This window comes from Microtus oregoni, unplaced genomic scaffold, assembly GCF_018167655.1.
Source record: "Microtus oregoni isolate MIOR12 unplaced genomic scaffold, Mior012 000022F_ref0000154, whole genome shotgun sequence".
Classification (NCBI taxonomy): Eukaryota; Metazoa; Chordata; class Mammalia; order Rodentia; family Cricetidae; genus Microtus; species Microtus oregoni.
Window position 1 is genome coordinate 17,133,346 of NW_024543081.1, and position 17,495 is coordinate 17,150,840.

At 56.5% G+C, this 17,495-nt stretch overlaps 1 protein-coding gene across 13 annotated transcripts in view; it reads left to right on the top strand.

Moving 5' to 3' along the window:
* The window catches only part of Plec (plectin), a 61,170-nt gene extending 47,263 nt beyond the window's left edge, over positions 1-13,907 (top strand). For all 13 annotated transcript variants that reach the window (XM_041672681.1, XM_041672683.1, XM_041672682.1 and 10 more), the window contains 7 exons: positions 894-1,032; positions 1,122-1,478; positions 1,558-1,641; positions 1,779-1,883; positions 1,978-2,076; positions 3,020-6,400; positions 6,525-13,907. In XM_041672681.1, the coding sequence (XP_041528615.1) occupies positions 894-1,032; positions 1,122-1,478; positions 1,558-1,641; positions 1,779-1,883; positions 1,978-2,076; positions 3,020-6,400; positions 6,525-12,743 (10,384 nt within the window). In that variant the 3' untranslated portion in view covers positions 12,744-13,907. The remainder of the gene's footprint in view (positions 1-893; positions 1,033-1,121; positions 1,479-1,557; positions 1,642-1,778; positions 1,884-1,977; positions 2,077-3,019; positions 6,401-6,524) is intronic.
* Positions 13,908-17,495: the final 3,588 nt, after the last annotated feature.

Consider the following 17,495-nt stretch of genomic DNA (forward strand, 5'->3'; position numbering starts at 1 on the left):
GATGAGCTTCTTGGTGCAGAAACATGGAGACCTAAGAGGAGCATCATTAAGACTGGAGCAGTGCTTGAGACATTAGAGGGGCAAGGCAGCAAGATGCTCCCAGGCCTCTTGACCTCATCCTTTCAGGATCGTTCCTTGCCTGAGCTCTTGGTGGCACAAGAGCCTTTCCGGAGCCCAGCCCCTTCTGCCTATCCTCCTGTGCCTAGCTGCAGAGTTTCTGTGCTTTTTTTTTTCTGTTTTTTTTTTTCAGCATATTTTGATTCAGAAGCACAGTAGACACATCCGTAGGGCCTGGCTTTCAGAAGCCTTGTGCTCTCAGCATTTACTTCTAGCCTGCATTGCTTCCTGTATTACATAGTGCATCCAGCTTTTACTTTTATTTTTAGATAATTTATTTTTATTTTATGTGCATTGGTATTTTACCTGCATGTATGCCTATATGAGGGTTTCAGATCCCCTGGAACTGGAATTACAGAGAGATGTGAGCTGTCACATGGGTGCTGAGAATTGAACCCCTGTCCTCTGGAAGAGCAGTCAGTCTCTTAACCACTGAGGCATCTCGCCAGGCCCTGCATCCACTCCTCATTAACAAATGTTAATACAGTGTTAGGTTAGGATCGGCTCTGTTCTACTTCCTGTGTGCTCAGCCAGTCTTGAGCTGGAAGGTTGAGGACTGTGCTGCAGGTGCTATCACCTGCTCCAGGACTGTAGAATCTGCTGCTCCTAGCTGGAGCATCCTCCCTCCAGGTCTCCTAGCTTATGTGACCACTGCTCTGTCTGGCCACGTAGGGTATGGCATAGCAGGAGGTACCTAGCGGCTCCAGTTCCTTCGTCTAGGGTGTGTTGCTTGAGCTCGTCTATTTCCTGACTGAGTCTTGTTCTCTCCTACCTAGACTTAAGACCATCAGCTTGGTAATTCGCAGTACCCAGGGGGCCGAGGAGGTGCTTAAAGCCCATGAGGAGCAGCTCAAGGAGGCCCAGGCTGTGCCTGCCACTCTCCAAGAGCTTGAAGCCACCAAGGCCTCACTGAAGGTAGCATTTGGGAACTTGTGCTTCCCTGGGACAGGGTCAATAGGAGTCTGTGTTAAAATAAGTGATACCCGCCCTGCCTTATCCAATAGAAACTGCGGGCCCAGGCAGAAGCACAGCAGCCTGTATTCGACACCCTAAGAGATGAGTTGCGGGGGGCACAGGAAGTGGGTGAACGGCTACAGCAGCGGCACGGCGAACGGGACGTGGAAGTGGAACGTTGGAGAGAGCGTGTCACTCAGCTGCTGGAGCGCTGGCAGGCTGTACTAGCCCAGACTGATGTGCGACAGCGGGAGCTTGAACAGCTGGGTCGCCAACTTCGCTACTACCGTGAGAGCGCAGACCCACTGAGCTCCTGGCTGCAGGATGCCAAGAAGCGGCAAGAACAGATCCAGGCCGTGCCAATACCCAACAGCCAGGCTGCCCGAGAACAACTGCGCCAGGAGAAGGTAGGTCCCGATAGGCGTGGCATGTGGCAGGGCGCACGCAGCCTGTAGCTCGACGCTAACCTCTTCCTTCCTCCCTCAGGCCCTGCTGGAGGAGATTGAGCGGCACGGCGAGAAGGTGGAGGAGTGCCAGAGGTTTGCCAAGCAGTACATCAACGCAATCAAGGTGAGGCCTCCCCGCTGCCGGCTCCAAAACTCAAACCTGGGGCCCTTGCAAGCCTGTTCTGCGCCAGTGAAAGCTTGTGAGACAGCCTGGGCAACCAGACTGTAGAGCTGGCAGCTGACTGCCTTGTGTGTCTATAGGACTATGAACTCCAGCTGGTCACCTACAAGGCACAGCTTGAGCCTGTGGCCTCCCCAGCCAAGAAGCCCAAGGTTCAGTCTGGATCGGAGAGTGTCATCCAAGAGGTAGGATGGAGGTGGGCCAGGCCTCAGCTGAGCAGGGGGCTACCGGGGGCTCAGGAGGCTCTCAGTTATTGATGGGCGTTCTCCTCTCTCCCAGTATGTGGACCTGCGTACACGCTACAGTGAGCTGACCACACTCACAAGTCAGTACATCAAGTTCATCAGTGAGACGCTGCGCCGCATGGAAGAGGAAGAGGTATGTATGCCTCGGGCTGTGTGGGCAGGGTGGGGGAAGTCCCTTTTTCTGACTGCAAATGCAGTCCCTAGGCACCTGTCTGAGACCACTTGTTACAGTTCACTCCAAGCCCCATGCCCAGTGCTGCCCAGTACCCCATCCCAGCACGGCTCCCCAGGTCGCCCTTCCTTATGGCCCCTACTTGATCTGGCTCGGCTCAGCTCTCGCCTGGTCACTAGTGCGCCCTTTCTTTTTGTTTTACATGCATCCTTCTGGCTCACATACATGCTCTTCCTGGGGATTCTGTGTTGATGTCACTGGGGCTCTTGCCCTAGGAAGAATTGGTGTATGCTGTTGTGGGGTTTGGAGAGGGGCATCTCAGAGTAACTTGGCCAGGCATGGTGCCATCTGTCTAGTTCCCTACGTAGCCCTACCTACTCTTTGCTCCTGGTTTGCTGGCTTAAAAGCCCTTCTGTGCTGGATATGGTCTGCACGGCTGTCCCTACTTTGCTGCCTCACCATGCCCCCGCCCCACTGGGCTTTGGGAACAGCCCCGCTCCCTGTGAAGGGAGAGGGTCCTTTTGTGGGAACCAGGCCTGAGAGGGTCTGCTAGGATTCAGGCAGGACTGTGGTATGGTGGGTATGGCTTGCAGGCTCTGCAAGCCTCCTGCTTTGCTCTCTTTCTCTCTCCCTGTCCATCTGTCTCCGTCGCCTGTCTGCGGGAAGAGGGGAGGACGCCTGGGCCTCCTTCCCCAGGCTGGTGAGCATGGTGGGGCCGCTATGCTCGCTGCCCACGTACCCTGGGCGGGTGCACGCTATCTCCTTGGCTGGGTTGGAACCTCTGTCCTCCCTCTTCCCCCCAAATCGTGCTGTCCAAGTGAACTGTGGTGGTACCTTCCATGTAATGTGAGCGCCTGGCACCCTCCCTACACTCATGCTCTTCCTCTCTCTGCTGCTGCCGCAGAGGCTGGCTGAGCAACAGCGGGCAGAGGAACGAGAGCGACTGGCTGAGGTAGAGGCTGCGCTGGAGAAGCAGCGACAGCTAGCTGAGGCACATGCCAAGGCTAAGGCTCAGGCGGAGCTGGAAGCACAAGAACTGCAGCGGCGCATGAAGGAGGAGGTGGCGCGACGTGAGGAGGCAGCAGTGGACGCACAGCAGCAGAAGCGCAGCATCCAAGAGGAGCTGCAGCATCTTCGGCAGAGCTCAGAGGCAGAGATCCAGGCCAAGGCCCAGCAGGTGGAGGCTGCAGAACGCAGCCGGATGCGCATTGAGGAAGAGATCCGTGTAGTGCGCCTGCAGCTGGAGACAACTGAGCGCCAACGTGGGGGGGCAGAGGGTGAGCTACAGGCTCTGCGTGCACGAGCCGAGGAGGCTGAAGCACAGAAACGGCAGGCTCAGGAGGAAGCTGAGCGCTTGCGAAGGCAGGTGCAAGATGAGAGCCAGCGCAAAAGGCAAGCAGAGGCAGAGCTGGCCCTGCGTGTGAAGGCTGAAGCCGAGGCGGCTCGAGAGAAGCAGCGGGCCCTGCAGGCCCTGGAGGAACTGCGACTGCAAGCTGAGGAGGCTGAACGGCGACTGCGCCAAGCTGAGGCAGAGAGGGCACGCCAAGTGCAGGTGGCTCTGGAGACGGCACAGCGCAGTGCAGAGGCAGAACTGCAGAGCAAGCGTGCATCCTTTGCAGAGAAGACAGCACAGCTGGAGCGCACCCTGCAGGAGGAGCATGTGACCGTGGCACAGCTGCGGGAGGAGGCCGAGCGGCGGGCACAGCAACAAGCTGAGGCCGAACGAGCCCGGGAGGAGGCTGAGCGAGAACTGGAGCGCTGGCAGCTGAAGGCCAATGAAGCGCTGAGGCTGCGGCTACAGGCAGAAGAGGTGGCCCAGCAGAAGAGCCTGGCACAGGCCGATGCAGAGAAGCAGAAAGAAGAGGCAGAGCGTGAAGCACGGCGACGTGGCAAGGCAGAGGAACAGGCGGTGCGGCAGCGAGAGCTGGCCGAACAGGAGTTGGAGAAGCAGCGACAGCTGGCGGAGGGCACTGCGCAGCAGCGCCTGGCTGCAGAGCAGGAGCTGATCCGCCTACGGGCTGAGACAGAGCAGGGTGAACAGCAGCGGCAGCTGCTAGAAGAGGAGCTGGCCCGGCTACAGCGGGAAGCAACCGCAGCCACGCAGAAGCGCCAGGAACTGGAGGCCGAGTTGGCCAAGGTGCGAGCGGAGATGGAGGTGCTGCTGGCCAGCAAGGCACGAGCCGAGGAAGAGTCTCGTTCCACCAACGAGAAGTCTAAGCAGAGGCTAGAGGCCGAGGCGGACAGGTTTCGAGAGCTGGCCGAGGAGGCTGCTCGTCTGCGTGCCCTGGCTGAGGAGGCCAAGCGGCAGAGGCAGCTGGCCGAGGAGGATGCAACTCGCCAGCGGGCTGAGGCAGAGCGAGTGCTTACTGAGAAGCTGGCTGCCATCAGTGAGGCCACCAGGCTCAAGACCGAGGCAGAGATTGCCCTTAAAGAGAAGGAGGCTGAGAATGAGCGCCTGCGGCGCCTGGCTGAAGACGAGGCCTTCCAGCGGCGGCGTCTGGAGGAGCAGGCTGCACAGCACAAGGCTGACATAGAGGAGCGCTTGGCCCAGCTGCGCAAGGCATCAGAGAGTGAGCTAGAGAGGCAAAAGGGGTTGGTGGAGGACACGCTGCGGCAGCGGCGACAAGTGGAGGAGGAGATCATGGCGCTGAAGGTGAGCTTTGAGAAAGCTACCGCTGGCAAGGCAGAGCTGGAGCTGGAGCTAGGGCGCATTCGTAGCAATGCTGAGGACACAATGCGCAGCAAGGAGCAGGCGGAGCAGGAGGCAGCTAGGCAGCGGCAGTTGGCAGCTGAGGAGGAGCAGAAGCGCCGGGAGGCTGAGGAACGTGTGCAGAAGAGTCTGGCAGCTGAGGAGGAAGCTGCACGCCAGCGCAAGGTTGCACTGGAGGAAGTCGAGCGGCTCAAGGCCAAGGTGGAAGAAGCCCGGCGCCAGCGAGAACGAGCAGAGCAGGAGTCAGCAAGGCAACTGCAGCTGGCCCAGGAGGCTGCCCAGAAACGACTGCAGGCAGAAGAGAAGGCGCATGCCTTTGTGGTGCAACAACGAGAAGAGGAGCTGCAGCAGACACTTCAGCAAGAGCAGAACATGCTGGAACGGCTGCGCAGTGAGGCCGAGGCAGCCCGGCGAGCAGCTGAAGAGGCAGAGGAGGCCCGGGAGCAGGCAGAACGGGAGGCCGCACAGTCACGGAAACAAGTAGAAGAGGCAGAGCGGCTGAAACAGTCAGCTGAGGAGCAGGCACAGGCACGGGCTCAGGCACAGGCAGCCGCGGAGAAGCTGCGCAAGGAAGCCGAGCAGGAGGCAGCACGTCGGGCTCAGGCAGAGCAGGCGGCATTGAAACAGAAGCAAGCAGCTGATGCAGAGATGGAGAAGCATAAGAAGTTTGCGGAGCAGACCCTGCGGCAGAAGGCCCAGGTCGAGCAGGAGCTGACAACTCTAAGACTGCAGCTAGAGGAAACGGACCATCAGAAGAGCATCCTGGATGAGGAGCTGCAGCGGCTAAAGGCCGAGGTAACAGAGGCAGCCCGGCAGCGGAGCCAGGTAGAGGAGGAGCTCTTCTCTGTCCGCGTGCAGATGGAGGAGCTGGGCAAGCTCAAGGCTCGCATTGAAGCTGAAAACCGGGCACTCATCCTGCGCGACAAGGACAACACCCAGCGCTTCCTGGAGGAGGAGGCTGAGAAGATGAAACAGGTGGCGGAGGAGGCTGCGCGGCTGAGTGTGGCTGCCCAGGAGGCAGCGCGGCTGCGGCAGCTAGCAGAGGAGGACCTGGCGCAGCAGCGGGCCCTGGCAGAGAAGATGCTCAAGGAAAAGATGCAGGCAGTGCAGGAAGCCACGAGGCTGAAGGCTGAGGCCGAGCTGCTACAGCAGCAGAAGGAGCTTGCGCAAGAGCAGGCTCGGCGGCTGCAGGAGGACAAGGAGCAGATGGCGCAGCAGTTGGTAGAGGAGACTCAGGGTTTCCAGCGGACTCTGGAGGCAGAGCGGCAGAGGCAGCTGGAAATGAGTGCAGAGGCTGAGCGCCTCAAGCTGCGCATGGCTGAGATGAGCCGAGCTCAGGCCCGGGCAGAGGAGGATGCCCAGCGTTTCCGGAAGCAGGCTGAAGAGATCGGTGAAAAGCTGCACCGCACTGAACTAGCTACACAGGAGAAGGTGACATTGGTACAGACGCTGGAGATCCAGCGACAGCAGAGTGATCATGATGCCGAGCGTCTGAGGGAGGCCATTGCTGAGCTGGAGCGTGAGAAGGAAAAGCTCAAGCAAGAGGCCAAGTTGCTGCAGCTCAAGTCTGAGGAGGTACCGCCCTCCCTCCTCACAGGCGGAAGGGCGGGCTGGGTGGCAGGGAGGGTCTACCCGTGGTGGTGAGTGCTTCTGGGTCTCCATCCTCCCCGAGAGCTGACCCTTTTCCCATCCCCAACAGATGCAGACGGTGCAGCAGGAACAGATACTGCAGGAGACACAGGCCTTGCAGAAGAGCTTTCTTTCTGAGAAGGATAGCCTGCTGCAACGGGAACGCTTCATCGAGGAGGAGAAGGCCAAGCTGGAACAGCTTTTCCAGGATGAGGTGGCAAAAGCAAAGCAGCTCCGTGAGGAGCAACAGCGGCAGCAGCAGCAGATGGAGCAGGAGAAACAGAAGTTGATGGCCAGCATGGAGGAAGCCAGGAGGCGGCAGCATGAGGCAGAGGAGGGTGTGCGGCGTAAGCAAGAGGAGCTGCAACATTTGGAGCAGCAGCGGCAGCAGCAGGAGAAGCTGCTGGCTGAGGAGAACCAGAGGCTGCGCGAGCGGCTGCAGCGCCTGGAGGAAGAGCACCGAGCTGCACTGGCACACTCTGAGGAGATCGCCGCCACTCAGGCTGCTGCCGCAAAAGCCCTGCCCAATGGCCGCGATGCCCTCGACGGCCCATCCGTGGAGGTGGAACCTGAGCACACCTTCGAGGGATTACGTCAGAAGGTGCCAGCTCAGCAGCTACAGGAAGCAGGCATTCTCAGCATGGAGGAACTGCAGCGGTTGGTGCAGGGCCACACCACAGTGACTGAGCTCATGCAGCGTGAAGATGTGCGCCAGTACCTGAGAGGCCGCAGCAGCATTGCAGGACTGCTGCTGAAGCCGACCAATGAGAAACTGAGTGTCTACACAGCCCTCCAGAGGCAGCTGCTTAGCCCTGGAACAGCTCTTATCCTTCTGGAGGCCCAGGCAGCTTCAGGCTTCCTGCTGGACCCTGTGCGGAACCGGCGGCTGACTGTCAATGAGGCTGTGAAGGAGGGGGTTGTGGGTCCTGAACTGCACCACAAGCTCCTGTCGGCCGAGCGTGCTGTCACCGGCTACAAGGACCCCTACACGGGTGAGCAGATCTCCCTCTTCCAGGCCATGAAGAAGGACCTCATCGTCAGGGACCATGGCATCCGCCTGCTGGAGGCTCAGATCGCCACGGGTGGCATCATCGACCCTGTACACAGCCATCGCGTGCCTGTGGACGTGGCCTACCAGCGTGGCTACTTCGATGAAGAGATGAACCGCATCTTGGCTGACCCGAATGACGACACCAAGGGCTTCTTCGACCCCAACACGCATGAGAACCTCACCTACCTGCAGCTTCTGGAACGCTGTGTGGAGGACCCCGAGACCGGCCTGCGCCTCCTGCCACTCACAGATAAGGCTGCCAAAAGTGGCGAGCTGATGTACACTGATACAGAGGCCCGTGACGTCTTTGAGAAGGCCACTGTGTCTGCACCGTTCGGCAAGTTCCAGGGTAAGACTGTGACCATCTGGGAGATTATCAACTCCGAGTACTTTACCGCGGAGCAGCGGCGCGACCTGCTGCGGCAGTTCCGCACGGGCCGCATCACAGTGGAGAAGATCATCAAGATTGTCATCACGGTGGTGGAGGAACACGAGCGGAAGAGCCAGCTCTGCTTTGAGGGGCTCCGTGCCCTCGTGCCTGCTGCGGAGCTCCTGGACAGTGGGGTCATCAACCAAGAACTCTACCAGCAGCTGCAACGGGGTGAGCGTTCTGTGCGGGAGGTGGCCGAGGCAGACAGCGTGAGGCGGGCCCTGCGGGGTACCAATGTCATTGCTGGTGTGTGGCTGGAAGAAGCAGGGCAGAAGCTGAGCATATACGAGGCCTTGAAGAAAGACTTGCTGCAGCCAGATGTGGCTGTGGCCTTGCTGGAGGCCCAGGCTGGCACTGGGCACATCATCGACCCTGCCACTAGTGCCCGGCTGACTGTGGATGAGGCAGTGCGCGCTGGCCTAGTGGGTCCTGAGCTGCATGAGAAGCTCTTGTCGGCTGAGAAGGCTGTGACAGGCTATAGGGATCCCTACTCAGGACAGAGTGTCTCACTGTTCCAGGCCCTGAAGAAGGGTCTCATCCCCCGGGAACAGGGACTGCGCCTGCTAGATGCCCAGTTATCCACTGGTGGCATTGTAGACCCCAGCAAGAGCCATCGTGTGCCCCTGGATGTTGCCTACACCCGGGGCTACCTGGACAAAGAGACCAACAAGGCCCTGCTGTCACCCAGGGACGATGCCAGAGTCTACCTTGACCCCAGTACCCGGGAGCCAGTAACCTACAGCCAGCTCCAGCAGCGGTGCCGGTCTGACCAGCTGACCGGGTTGAGCCTGCTGCCACTCTCAGAGAAGGCTGTCCGGGCCCGGCAGGAGGAGGTCTACTCTGAGCTCCAGGCCCGTGAGACACTGGAGAAGGCCACAGTTGAGGTTCCTGTGGGCAGCTTCAAGGGCAGGACAGTGACAGTGTGGGAACTCATAAGCTCTGAGTACTTCACCGAGGAGCAGCGGCAGGAGCTGCTCCGGCAGTTCCGCACAGGCAAGGTCACCGTTGAGAAGGTCATCAAAATTCTTATCACTATTGTGGAGGAGGTGGAGACCCAGCGGCAGGAGCGATTGTCCTTCAGTGGCCTCCGTGCCCCTGTGCCAGCCAGTGAGCTCCTTGCTGCCAAGATCCTCAACAGAGCTCAGTTTGACCAGCTCAAGGATGGCAAGACGACAGTCAAAGATCTGTCCGAGGTGGACTCCGTGCGGACCCTGCTGCAAGGCAGCGGCTGCCTGGCTGGCATCTACCTGGAGGACTCGAAGGAGAAAGTCACCATCTATGAGGCTATGCGCCGTGGTCTCCTCACAGCCGGCACAGCCACACTCCTGCTGGAGGCCCAGGCAGCCACTGGCTTTCTAGTGGACCCTGTGCGGAACCAACGTCTGTACGTCCATGAGGCTGTCAAGGCGGGAGTCGTGGGCCCTGAGCTCCATGAGAAGCTACTGTCGGCTGAGAAGGCGGTCACTGGCTATAAGGATCCTTACTCAGGCACCACCATCTCACTGTTCCAGGCTATGAAGAAGGGCTTGGTCCTCAGGGAACATGCCATCCGCCTGCTGGAGGCTCAGATCGCCACGGGTGGCATCATTGACCCTGTGCACAGCCACCGCCTGCCCGTGGACGTGGCCTACCAGCGTGGCTACTTGGATGAGGAGATGAACCGTGTGCTGGCAGATCCAAGTGACGACACCAAGGGCTTCTTCGACCCCAACACGCATGAGAACCTCACCTACCTGCAGCTGCTGAAGCGCTGTGTGGAGGACCCTGAGACAGGCCTGCGCCTCCTGCCACTCAGAGGGGCCGAGAAGACCGAGGTGGTGGAGACCACACAGGTGTATACGGAGGAGGAGACTAGGAGGGCATTCGAGGAGACACAGATTGACATCCCTGGTGGTGGCAGCCACGGTGGCTCCTCCATGTCCCTGTGGGAGGTGATGCAGTCAGACATGATCCCAGAGGATCAGCGAACCCGGCTCATGGCTGACTTTCAGGCTGGCCGAGTGACCAAGGAGCGTATGATCATCATCATCATTGAAATCATTGAGAAGACTGAGATCATCCGCCAGCAGAACCTTGCCTCCTACGACTACGTGCGCCGCCGCCTCACTGCTGAAGACCTGTACGAGGCCCGGATCATCTCCCTCGAGACCTACAACCTCTTCCGGGAGGGCACCAAGAGCCTCCGTGAGGTTCTGGAGATGGAATCTGCCTGGCGCTACCTTTATGGCACAGGCTCCGTGGCCGGTGTCTACCTGCCTGGCTCCAGGCAGACCCTAACCATCTACCAGGCCCTTAAGAAGGGGCTGCTGAATGCTGAGGTGGCCCGCTTGTTGCTGGAAGCACAGGCAGCCACAGGCTTCCTGCTGGACCCTGTGAAGGGTGAGCGGTTGACTGTGGATGAGGCCGTGAGGAAGGGTCTGGTAGGCCCAGAGCTGCATGATCGGCTGCTCTCCGCAGAGCGGGCTGTTACTGGCTACCGTGACCCCTATACCGAACAGACCATCTCGCTCTTCCAGGCCATGAAGAAGGAGCTGATCCCTGCTGAGGAGGCTTTGAGGCTGTTGGATGCCCAGCTAGCCACAGGAGGCATTGTGGACCCCCGCCTGGGTTTCCACCTCCCTCTGGAGGTGGCTTACCAACGTGGCTACCTCAATAAGGACACGCATGACCAGCTCTCGGAGCCCAGTGAGGTGCGCAGCTATGTGGATCCCTCCACGGATGAGCGCCTCAGCTACACACAGCTGCTCAAGCGGTGCCGCCGTGATGACAACAGTGGCCAAATGCTCCTGCCACTCTCCGATGCCCGCAAGTTGACTTTCCGTGGCCTGCGCAAGCAGATCACCGTGGAGGAGCTGGTGCGGTCCCAGGTCATGGACGAGGCCACAGCGCTACAGCTGCAAGAAGGCCTGACCTCCATTGAGGAGGTCACCAAGAACCTGCAGAAGTTCCTTGAGGGTACCAGCTGCATTGCCGGAGTCTTTGTTGATGCTACCAAGGAGCGGCTCTCAGTGTACCAGGCCATGAAGAAGGGCATTATTCGCCCGGGTACAGCCTTTGAGCTCCTGGAAGCACAGGCAGCCACTGGCTATGTCATTGACCCTATCAAGGGACTCAAGTTGACTGTGGAGGAAGCTGTGCGAATGGGCATTGTGGGTCCTGAGTTCAAAGACAAGCTGCTGTCAGCTGAGCGTGCTGTCACTGGCTACAAGGATCCCTACTCTGGAAAACTCATCTCCCTCTTCCAGGCCATGAAGAAGGGCCTCATCCTGAAGGACCATGGCATCCGTCTGCTAGAGGCTCAGATTGCCACCGGTGGCATCATCGACCCCGAGGAGAGCCACCGGCTACCTGTGGAGGTGGCCTATAAGCGTGGCCTCTTCGATGAGGAGATGAATGAGATCCTGACCGATCCCTCAGATGACACCAAGGGTTTCTTTGACCCCAACACGGAGGAGAACCTCACCTACCTGCAGCTGATGGAGCGCTGCATCACTGACCCCCAGACTGGCCTGTGTCTCCTGCCGCTGAAGGAGAAGAAGCGCGAGCGGAAGACGTCCTCCAAGTCTTCAGTGCGCAAGCGCCGTGTGGTGATTGTGGACCCTGAGACAGGCAAGGAGATGTCAGTGTATGAGGCCTACCGCAAGGGCCTCATTGACCACCAGACATACCTGGAGCTCTCAGAGCAGGAATGTGAATGGGAAGAAATCACCATTTCCTCCTCAGATGGCGTGGTCAAATCTATGATCATTGACCGACGCTCGGGCCGACAGTACGACATCGACGATGCTCTCACCAAGAACTTCATTGACCGCTCAGCACTGGACCAGTACCGTGCTGGTACACTTTCCATCACTGAGTTTGCTGACATGCTCTCTGGCAATGCTGGTGGCTTCCGCTCCCGCTCCTCATCTGTGGGCTCATCTTCCTCCTATCCCATCAGCCCTGCCGTCTCTAGGACCCAGTTAGCCTCCTGGTCTGATCCTACCGAGGAGACTGGCCCAGTGGCCGGCATCCTGGACACAGAGACTCTGGAGAAGGTGTCCATCACGGAGGCCATGCACCGCAACCTGGTCGACAACATCACCGGTCAGCGGCTGCTGGAAGCACAGGCCTGCACTGGGGGCATCATTGACCCCAGCACTGGAGAGCGCTTCTCAGTCACCGAGGCTGTCAACAAGGGCCTTGTGGACAAGATCATGGTAGACCGCATCAATCTGGCCCAGAAGGCCTTCTGTGGGTTTGAGGACCCACGCACCAAGACCAAGATGTCAGCTGCCCAGGCCCTGAAGAAGGGCTGGCTGTACTACGAGGCTGGCCAGCGCTTCCTGGAAGTGCAGTACCTAACAGGTGGTCTGATTGAGCCTGACACCCCTGGCCGCGTGCCCCTCGATGAGGCCCTGCAACGTGGCACGGTGGATGCCCGCACTGCCCAGAAGCTGCGAGATGTCAGTGCCTACTCCAAGTACCTCACGTGCCCCAAGACCAAGCTCAAGATCTCCTACAAGGATGCTCTGGACCGCAGCATGGTGGAGGAGGGCACAGGGCTGAGGCTGTTGGAAGCTGCGGCACAGTCCAGCAAGGGCTACTATAGCCCCTACAGCGTCAGCGGCTCTGGCTCCACCACAGGCTCACGCACTGGTTCCCGCACCGGCTCCCGGGCCGGTTCCCGCCGCGGCAGCTTTGATGCCACTGGCTCTGGTTTCTCCATGACCTTCTCTTCTTCCTCTTACTCTTCCTCCAGTTATGGCCGCCGCTATGCATCAGGGCCTTCAGCCTCTCTAGGGGGTCCTGAGTCTGCCGTGGCCTGACCCCTTGCCTGCACCCTGCCCTCCAGCTCTGCATGTGGCCAGGCTCCCTGTGGAGGTGCTGGGGTCTTTAACATGTAAAGGTGTCTTCCTCCCAAGCGGTGCCTCAAGTTTAACCAAAAAGACCAGACTAACACATTAATATATATGTATATATATCTGATGTCCAGACAGCCTGTGTCTCGGGAAATGGGACTGGCCCAGGCCCAGTGACCACTTCACTCTCTTTGGGTCTCTCTAATCCTTTCTACCTGCCACTCACCACAGCTAGGTGCCTTGGAGAATCCAGAGCTGGACACTCAGCCTACCACTCCTGTCTCTCCTGGGAGGATTCTATCTGGGAAAGGCCCCCAGACCTCTAAGCCCACCCCACTGGATGTCCACCTGCTGGTCCTAGCTGCTGGGGAAGCCAGGGACGATCCTATGAGCAGACAGCTCTTGGGCCTCTTGAGGCCTGTGTCCCGAGCCAGCTGCCTCTCCCCAGTGTGTATCTGAATTACCTGCCTATTCAGTGGGTCTTGCTAGCGAAGGAAAGGTCCCAGGTCAGCCATCTCTTCCAGCCTGCCCAGAGAAGCCCCTTCCCCATGGGAAGATAAGGCCTGGACGTGGCCCCAGCCTCCCGCCTGGCTCCTGCAGCTGCCATTGGAGCTACTATGCTTTGTAGCTCACCCACCCATACTTATCCCCCACCCCGAGACCTGAGCCTCTGCTTCAGCCTCCCGGCCTCAGCTCCCCTTGTAAGTGCCTTCTGTGTCCTTCTTGTACCCAGGCCCTAAAGACCCAGACACAGGGTAGGAGACAGACTTTCTGGCTGGGCAGGCTGAAGGGTTCTCCTACCCCAGAGTCTCAGTCACTTCTCAACCTGTGGAAACCCTCTCTGGGTGCTGCTGCCCACCTCTGTCCCAGGGAGTCCTGGCCCCTCCATGGCCCAGAGACACTGGCCGGCCCATCTGTGCTGTAAGCACCTGGCCAATGCCGCCCTCTCTTCCTGTCCAGCCAGCCCCTGGCCTTGGTGGCGCCTGCCCCTGCCTCCACCCTCTAAGTGAGCTTTTGCATGTTTCACTAACCTTGAGCTGGTGGCAGGTGGAGATGCCAGGCAGAACACTAACCTGACCATGGGCGGGGCCCTGCGGTGTCCGCCCCTCAATAAAAGCAATTCCAACCTTCCTTTGGGTCTCGCCTTGTCCTTTGGTCCTAGGCCATCTGTGTATCCGTGGGAGGGTTGGAGGCTGTGGTCCCAGGCTCTGGGCCCAGCAAATGTGTCCTGGTCAGGGTAGAGACATGAGGCTGAGGCCTGTCCTCAGAGCCAGGAAAACCCACGTGGCAGCTAGGCTGCCGTGTACGGAAGGCATAGTGGCCCATCTCATCCGGGTGATGACCTGTCACTTGGCCTACCCTGTGACAGTCTGGAACACCCCATTCGGAGAGGTTAGTACCCATGGTCCTGTACTGGCTTTGGTGCAGAACTCAGTGTAAGTCTGTGTCACGTGATCTGGAGGTCTCGCTCCCAACTCATGCTTCACAGGCTTCTCAGATAAAACCCAGGCTTTCTAGTACAATCCCTCAATCCAGGACGATCACACACATGAAAGCACACATTGAGAATAAGTCGGAAAAGCAGAAGCAGAAACCAAGGGTTTAAGAAGCAGTAGGACCTGGGGAGAGGCCACATGTGAGTCTGATGGGCTGAATTTGATCCCCCACACCCATAAAAACCCCAATGTCCTGGTGTGCATCTAATCACAGCACTCCTACAGGGAGATCAGAGGTGGAGACGTGAATCAGCCCGAAGCTGATGGTGATACACATCACAGCTGCAGACACAGGAGAGACCCTGCCTTGAAGCAAGGTGGGCAGAGTGAGCTTCATATTCACTAATACAATATATATATATATATATATATATATATATATATATATATATATAATATGTATATATGTGTGTGTGTGTATAAAATAAATTTACACACACATATATATCCTATGTGTGTGTATAAAATTCTGCCTAGCCTTTTATCATCCTGGATTTTATTTCCTAGCCCCTGGCTCCACTGCTCCAGGAGAATTGAGCAAATTGAGCTTTCTCTCCAGATGGGTCCCCTTGTCCTGTTGCAGAATGTCCAAGATACCAACCCTAGTGTCCTTGCTCTGCCCTCTCCTCCCCTATGCCTCCTTCTGCCCCTGGCATTCATCCTATGAATCAGCTGACTCCTGGTATGATAGGATCGACATCACACAGACAGTGGATGTTACAGTAAATATAAGCACACCGGCTACTGTAGCCCACATCTACAATTGCAGTACCTGAGAAGTAGTGGCAGGAAGATCAGGAGCTCAGAACCAAACCACCACAGAGTGAGGTCAGCCTGGAGCTGCAGGGTTCTTGCTCTGGGTTTATAGTGACTGCAGAAAGCACAAAGAACACCTGTCTCAAAAACCAACCAAATATAAAGTGCTAGGGGAGATGTGAAGACGGCACAGGGGTAAGAACACTTCCTAGGAAAGCGAGAGAATCCAGGCTCAAATCTCTGGCGCCCACATAAACAGGAGTGGTTAAGTGTGTCGCGTATCATCGAGAAGTGGAGGCAGGTGAATCGCTTGGAGCTTAATCATCGGCCAGGAAACCAAATGAAACCTTTTTTTTTTTTTTTTGCATTTAAAACAATGCTTCAGGAAGCCAGACATAAGCCAAAAGCAATATAACTGTAAGAGGAAATAGAACACAGCTAAGTGGAAGGTTTCCACACCCTTCAATTACCGATACACAGAGCTAAACGCAGATCTCTTTAATCCCAGCACTTGGGAGTCAAAGGCAGCCTGGTCTCCATAGAGTTCCTAGGTGTGCAGCCCTATCTTAAAAGCCAAAACCCAGGAGGGATGTCAGAGTCTTCAGTGTTTGCTGTGGATTCTTTCTTCTTTCCCCCGAGGCAGGGTTTCTCTGTGTAACAGACCTGGCTGGTCTGGAACTCACAGAGATCTACATGTCTGTGCCTCCCAAGTGCTGGGATGAAAGGCGTGCACCACCACCGCCCGGCTTGCTGTGGATTCTTGTTCTGGGTTTATAGTGACTGCAGAATATACTACCTGAAAGCTCACAGAACACCTCCTAAGCCAGGCCAGAGTCCAAGCTATAAAATAAGGCTCAGCAACTTTAAAAGATGCAGGCCACAAAAATATGTCTTGTTGGTGCCAGGGAGATGGATTGTTGAGGAATCAAAGAGCTTGCTCTGCAAGCGTGAAAACCTGAGTTCGGATCACGAGAACAAATGTAAATACCAGATTGTTGTAGTGGCCCATCGTAATTCTAACCTGGGAAGCTGGAGACAGGAGATCCCCAGAGCAAACTGGCTTGCAAGACTAGCTATACTGGGGCTGGAGAGATGGCTCAGTGGTTAAGAGCATTGCCTGCTCTTCCAAAGGTCCTGAGTTCAATTCCCGGCAACCACATGGTGGCTCACAACCATCTGGAATGAGGTCTAGTGCCCTCTTCTGGCCTGCAGACATACACACAGACAGAATATTGTATACATAATAAATAAATGAATAAATATTTAAAAAAAAAAGACTAGCTATACTGGCAAGCTCTAACTTTGACAGAGTCAGCGTGTAAGGTGGAAGAGCAATGGAGAACGGTTCCAGATGTCAACTCGAAGCCTCCACACATGTGCACACATGTGCACCCCATACACATGTGTGTCCACACACGTACACACCTATATACATACACATACACACATGAAAATGGAAGAAGAAATAATGTTATTTGATACATTGCAATTAAATTAGAAATGAGTGGCCGGTGTAGTGGCAAACGCCTTTAATCCCAGCTCAGGCAGAGGCTCGCACAGATCTCTATGAGTTCTGAGACTAGCTTAGTCTACATCATGAGTTCCAGGACGACCAGAGCTACATAGATGAGACCCTGTCTCAAAAACCAGTAAATTGCCAGGTGTGATAGCTCACGCCTCTAATTCAGTACTTAGAAGCCAGAAGCCAAGGCAGGTAGATCTCTGAGTTTCTGGCCAGTTTGGTCTATGTAGTGAGTTCCAGGACAGCCAGAGCTACATAGTGAGACCCTGTCTCAAAAAAGAGCAAAACAAAACAACAAACAAATAAATGATAAAATAAATAAGAGATGACTAGAAAATATCTGGAAAATCTTCATGTATTCAGAAGCTAAATATCATGTTTCTGTGTCACTCTTGGGCCAAAGAAGAAATCAAAGGGGAAACTGAAGAGTATTTCACACTGAATTACAATAAAAATAAATCAAAAGTTAAGAGATGCGGCTAACATAGTACTTAGAGAGTAATGTGCAGAATATACTAAAATAAATGGAGAAACAACTGGAATGGATGACCACAGTCTCAAAAACGAGGTGCAAGATATTCGTCAGTATTGCTATAGGATAGGGTCGTTTCAGGTTCCCTATCCTCATCTGCCCAAGGAACTAACTGGGGACATCGCCTTGGGCTCCTGGGAGCCACTCTAGGTTCAAGTCTCTTGCCAGCCCTAAGGTGGCTCCCTTAACTAAGAATTGTGCTTCCGTGCTCCCCTATTTAACCTTCCTTTATCCCAATCATCCTGTTTCCCCAAGTTCCCCCCATCCTCCTCTTCTCACTTTTCTCTCCCCATCTCCCCTTACCCCCAACCCACCCCACCCCAAGATCCCACTTTTCTCCCCAGCAATTTTGTCTACTTCCCATATGCAAGAGGATAACTATATGTTTTTTTTTGGGTTCACCTTCTTATTTA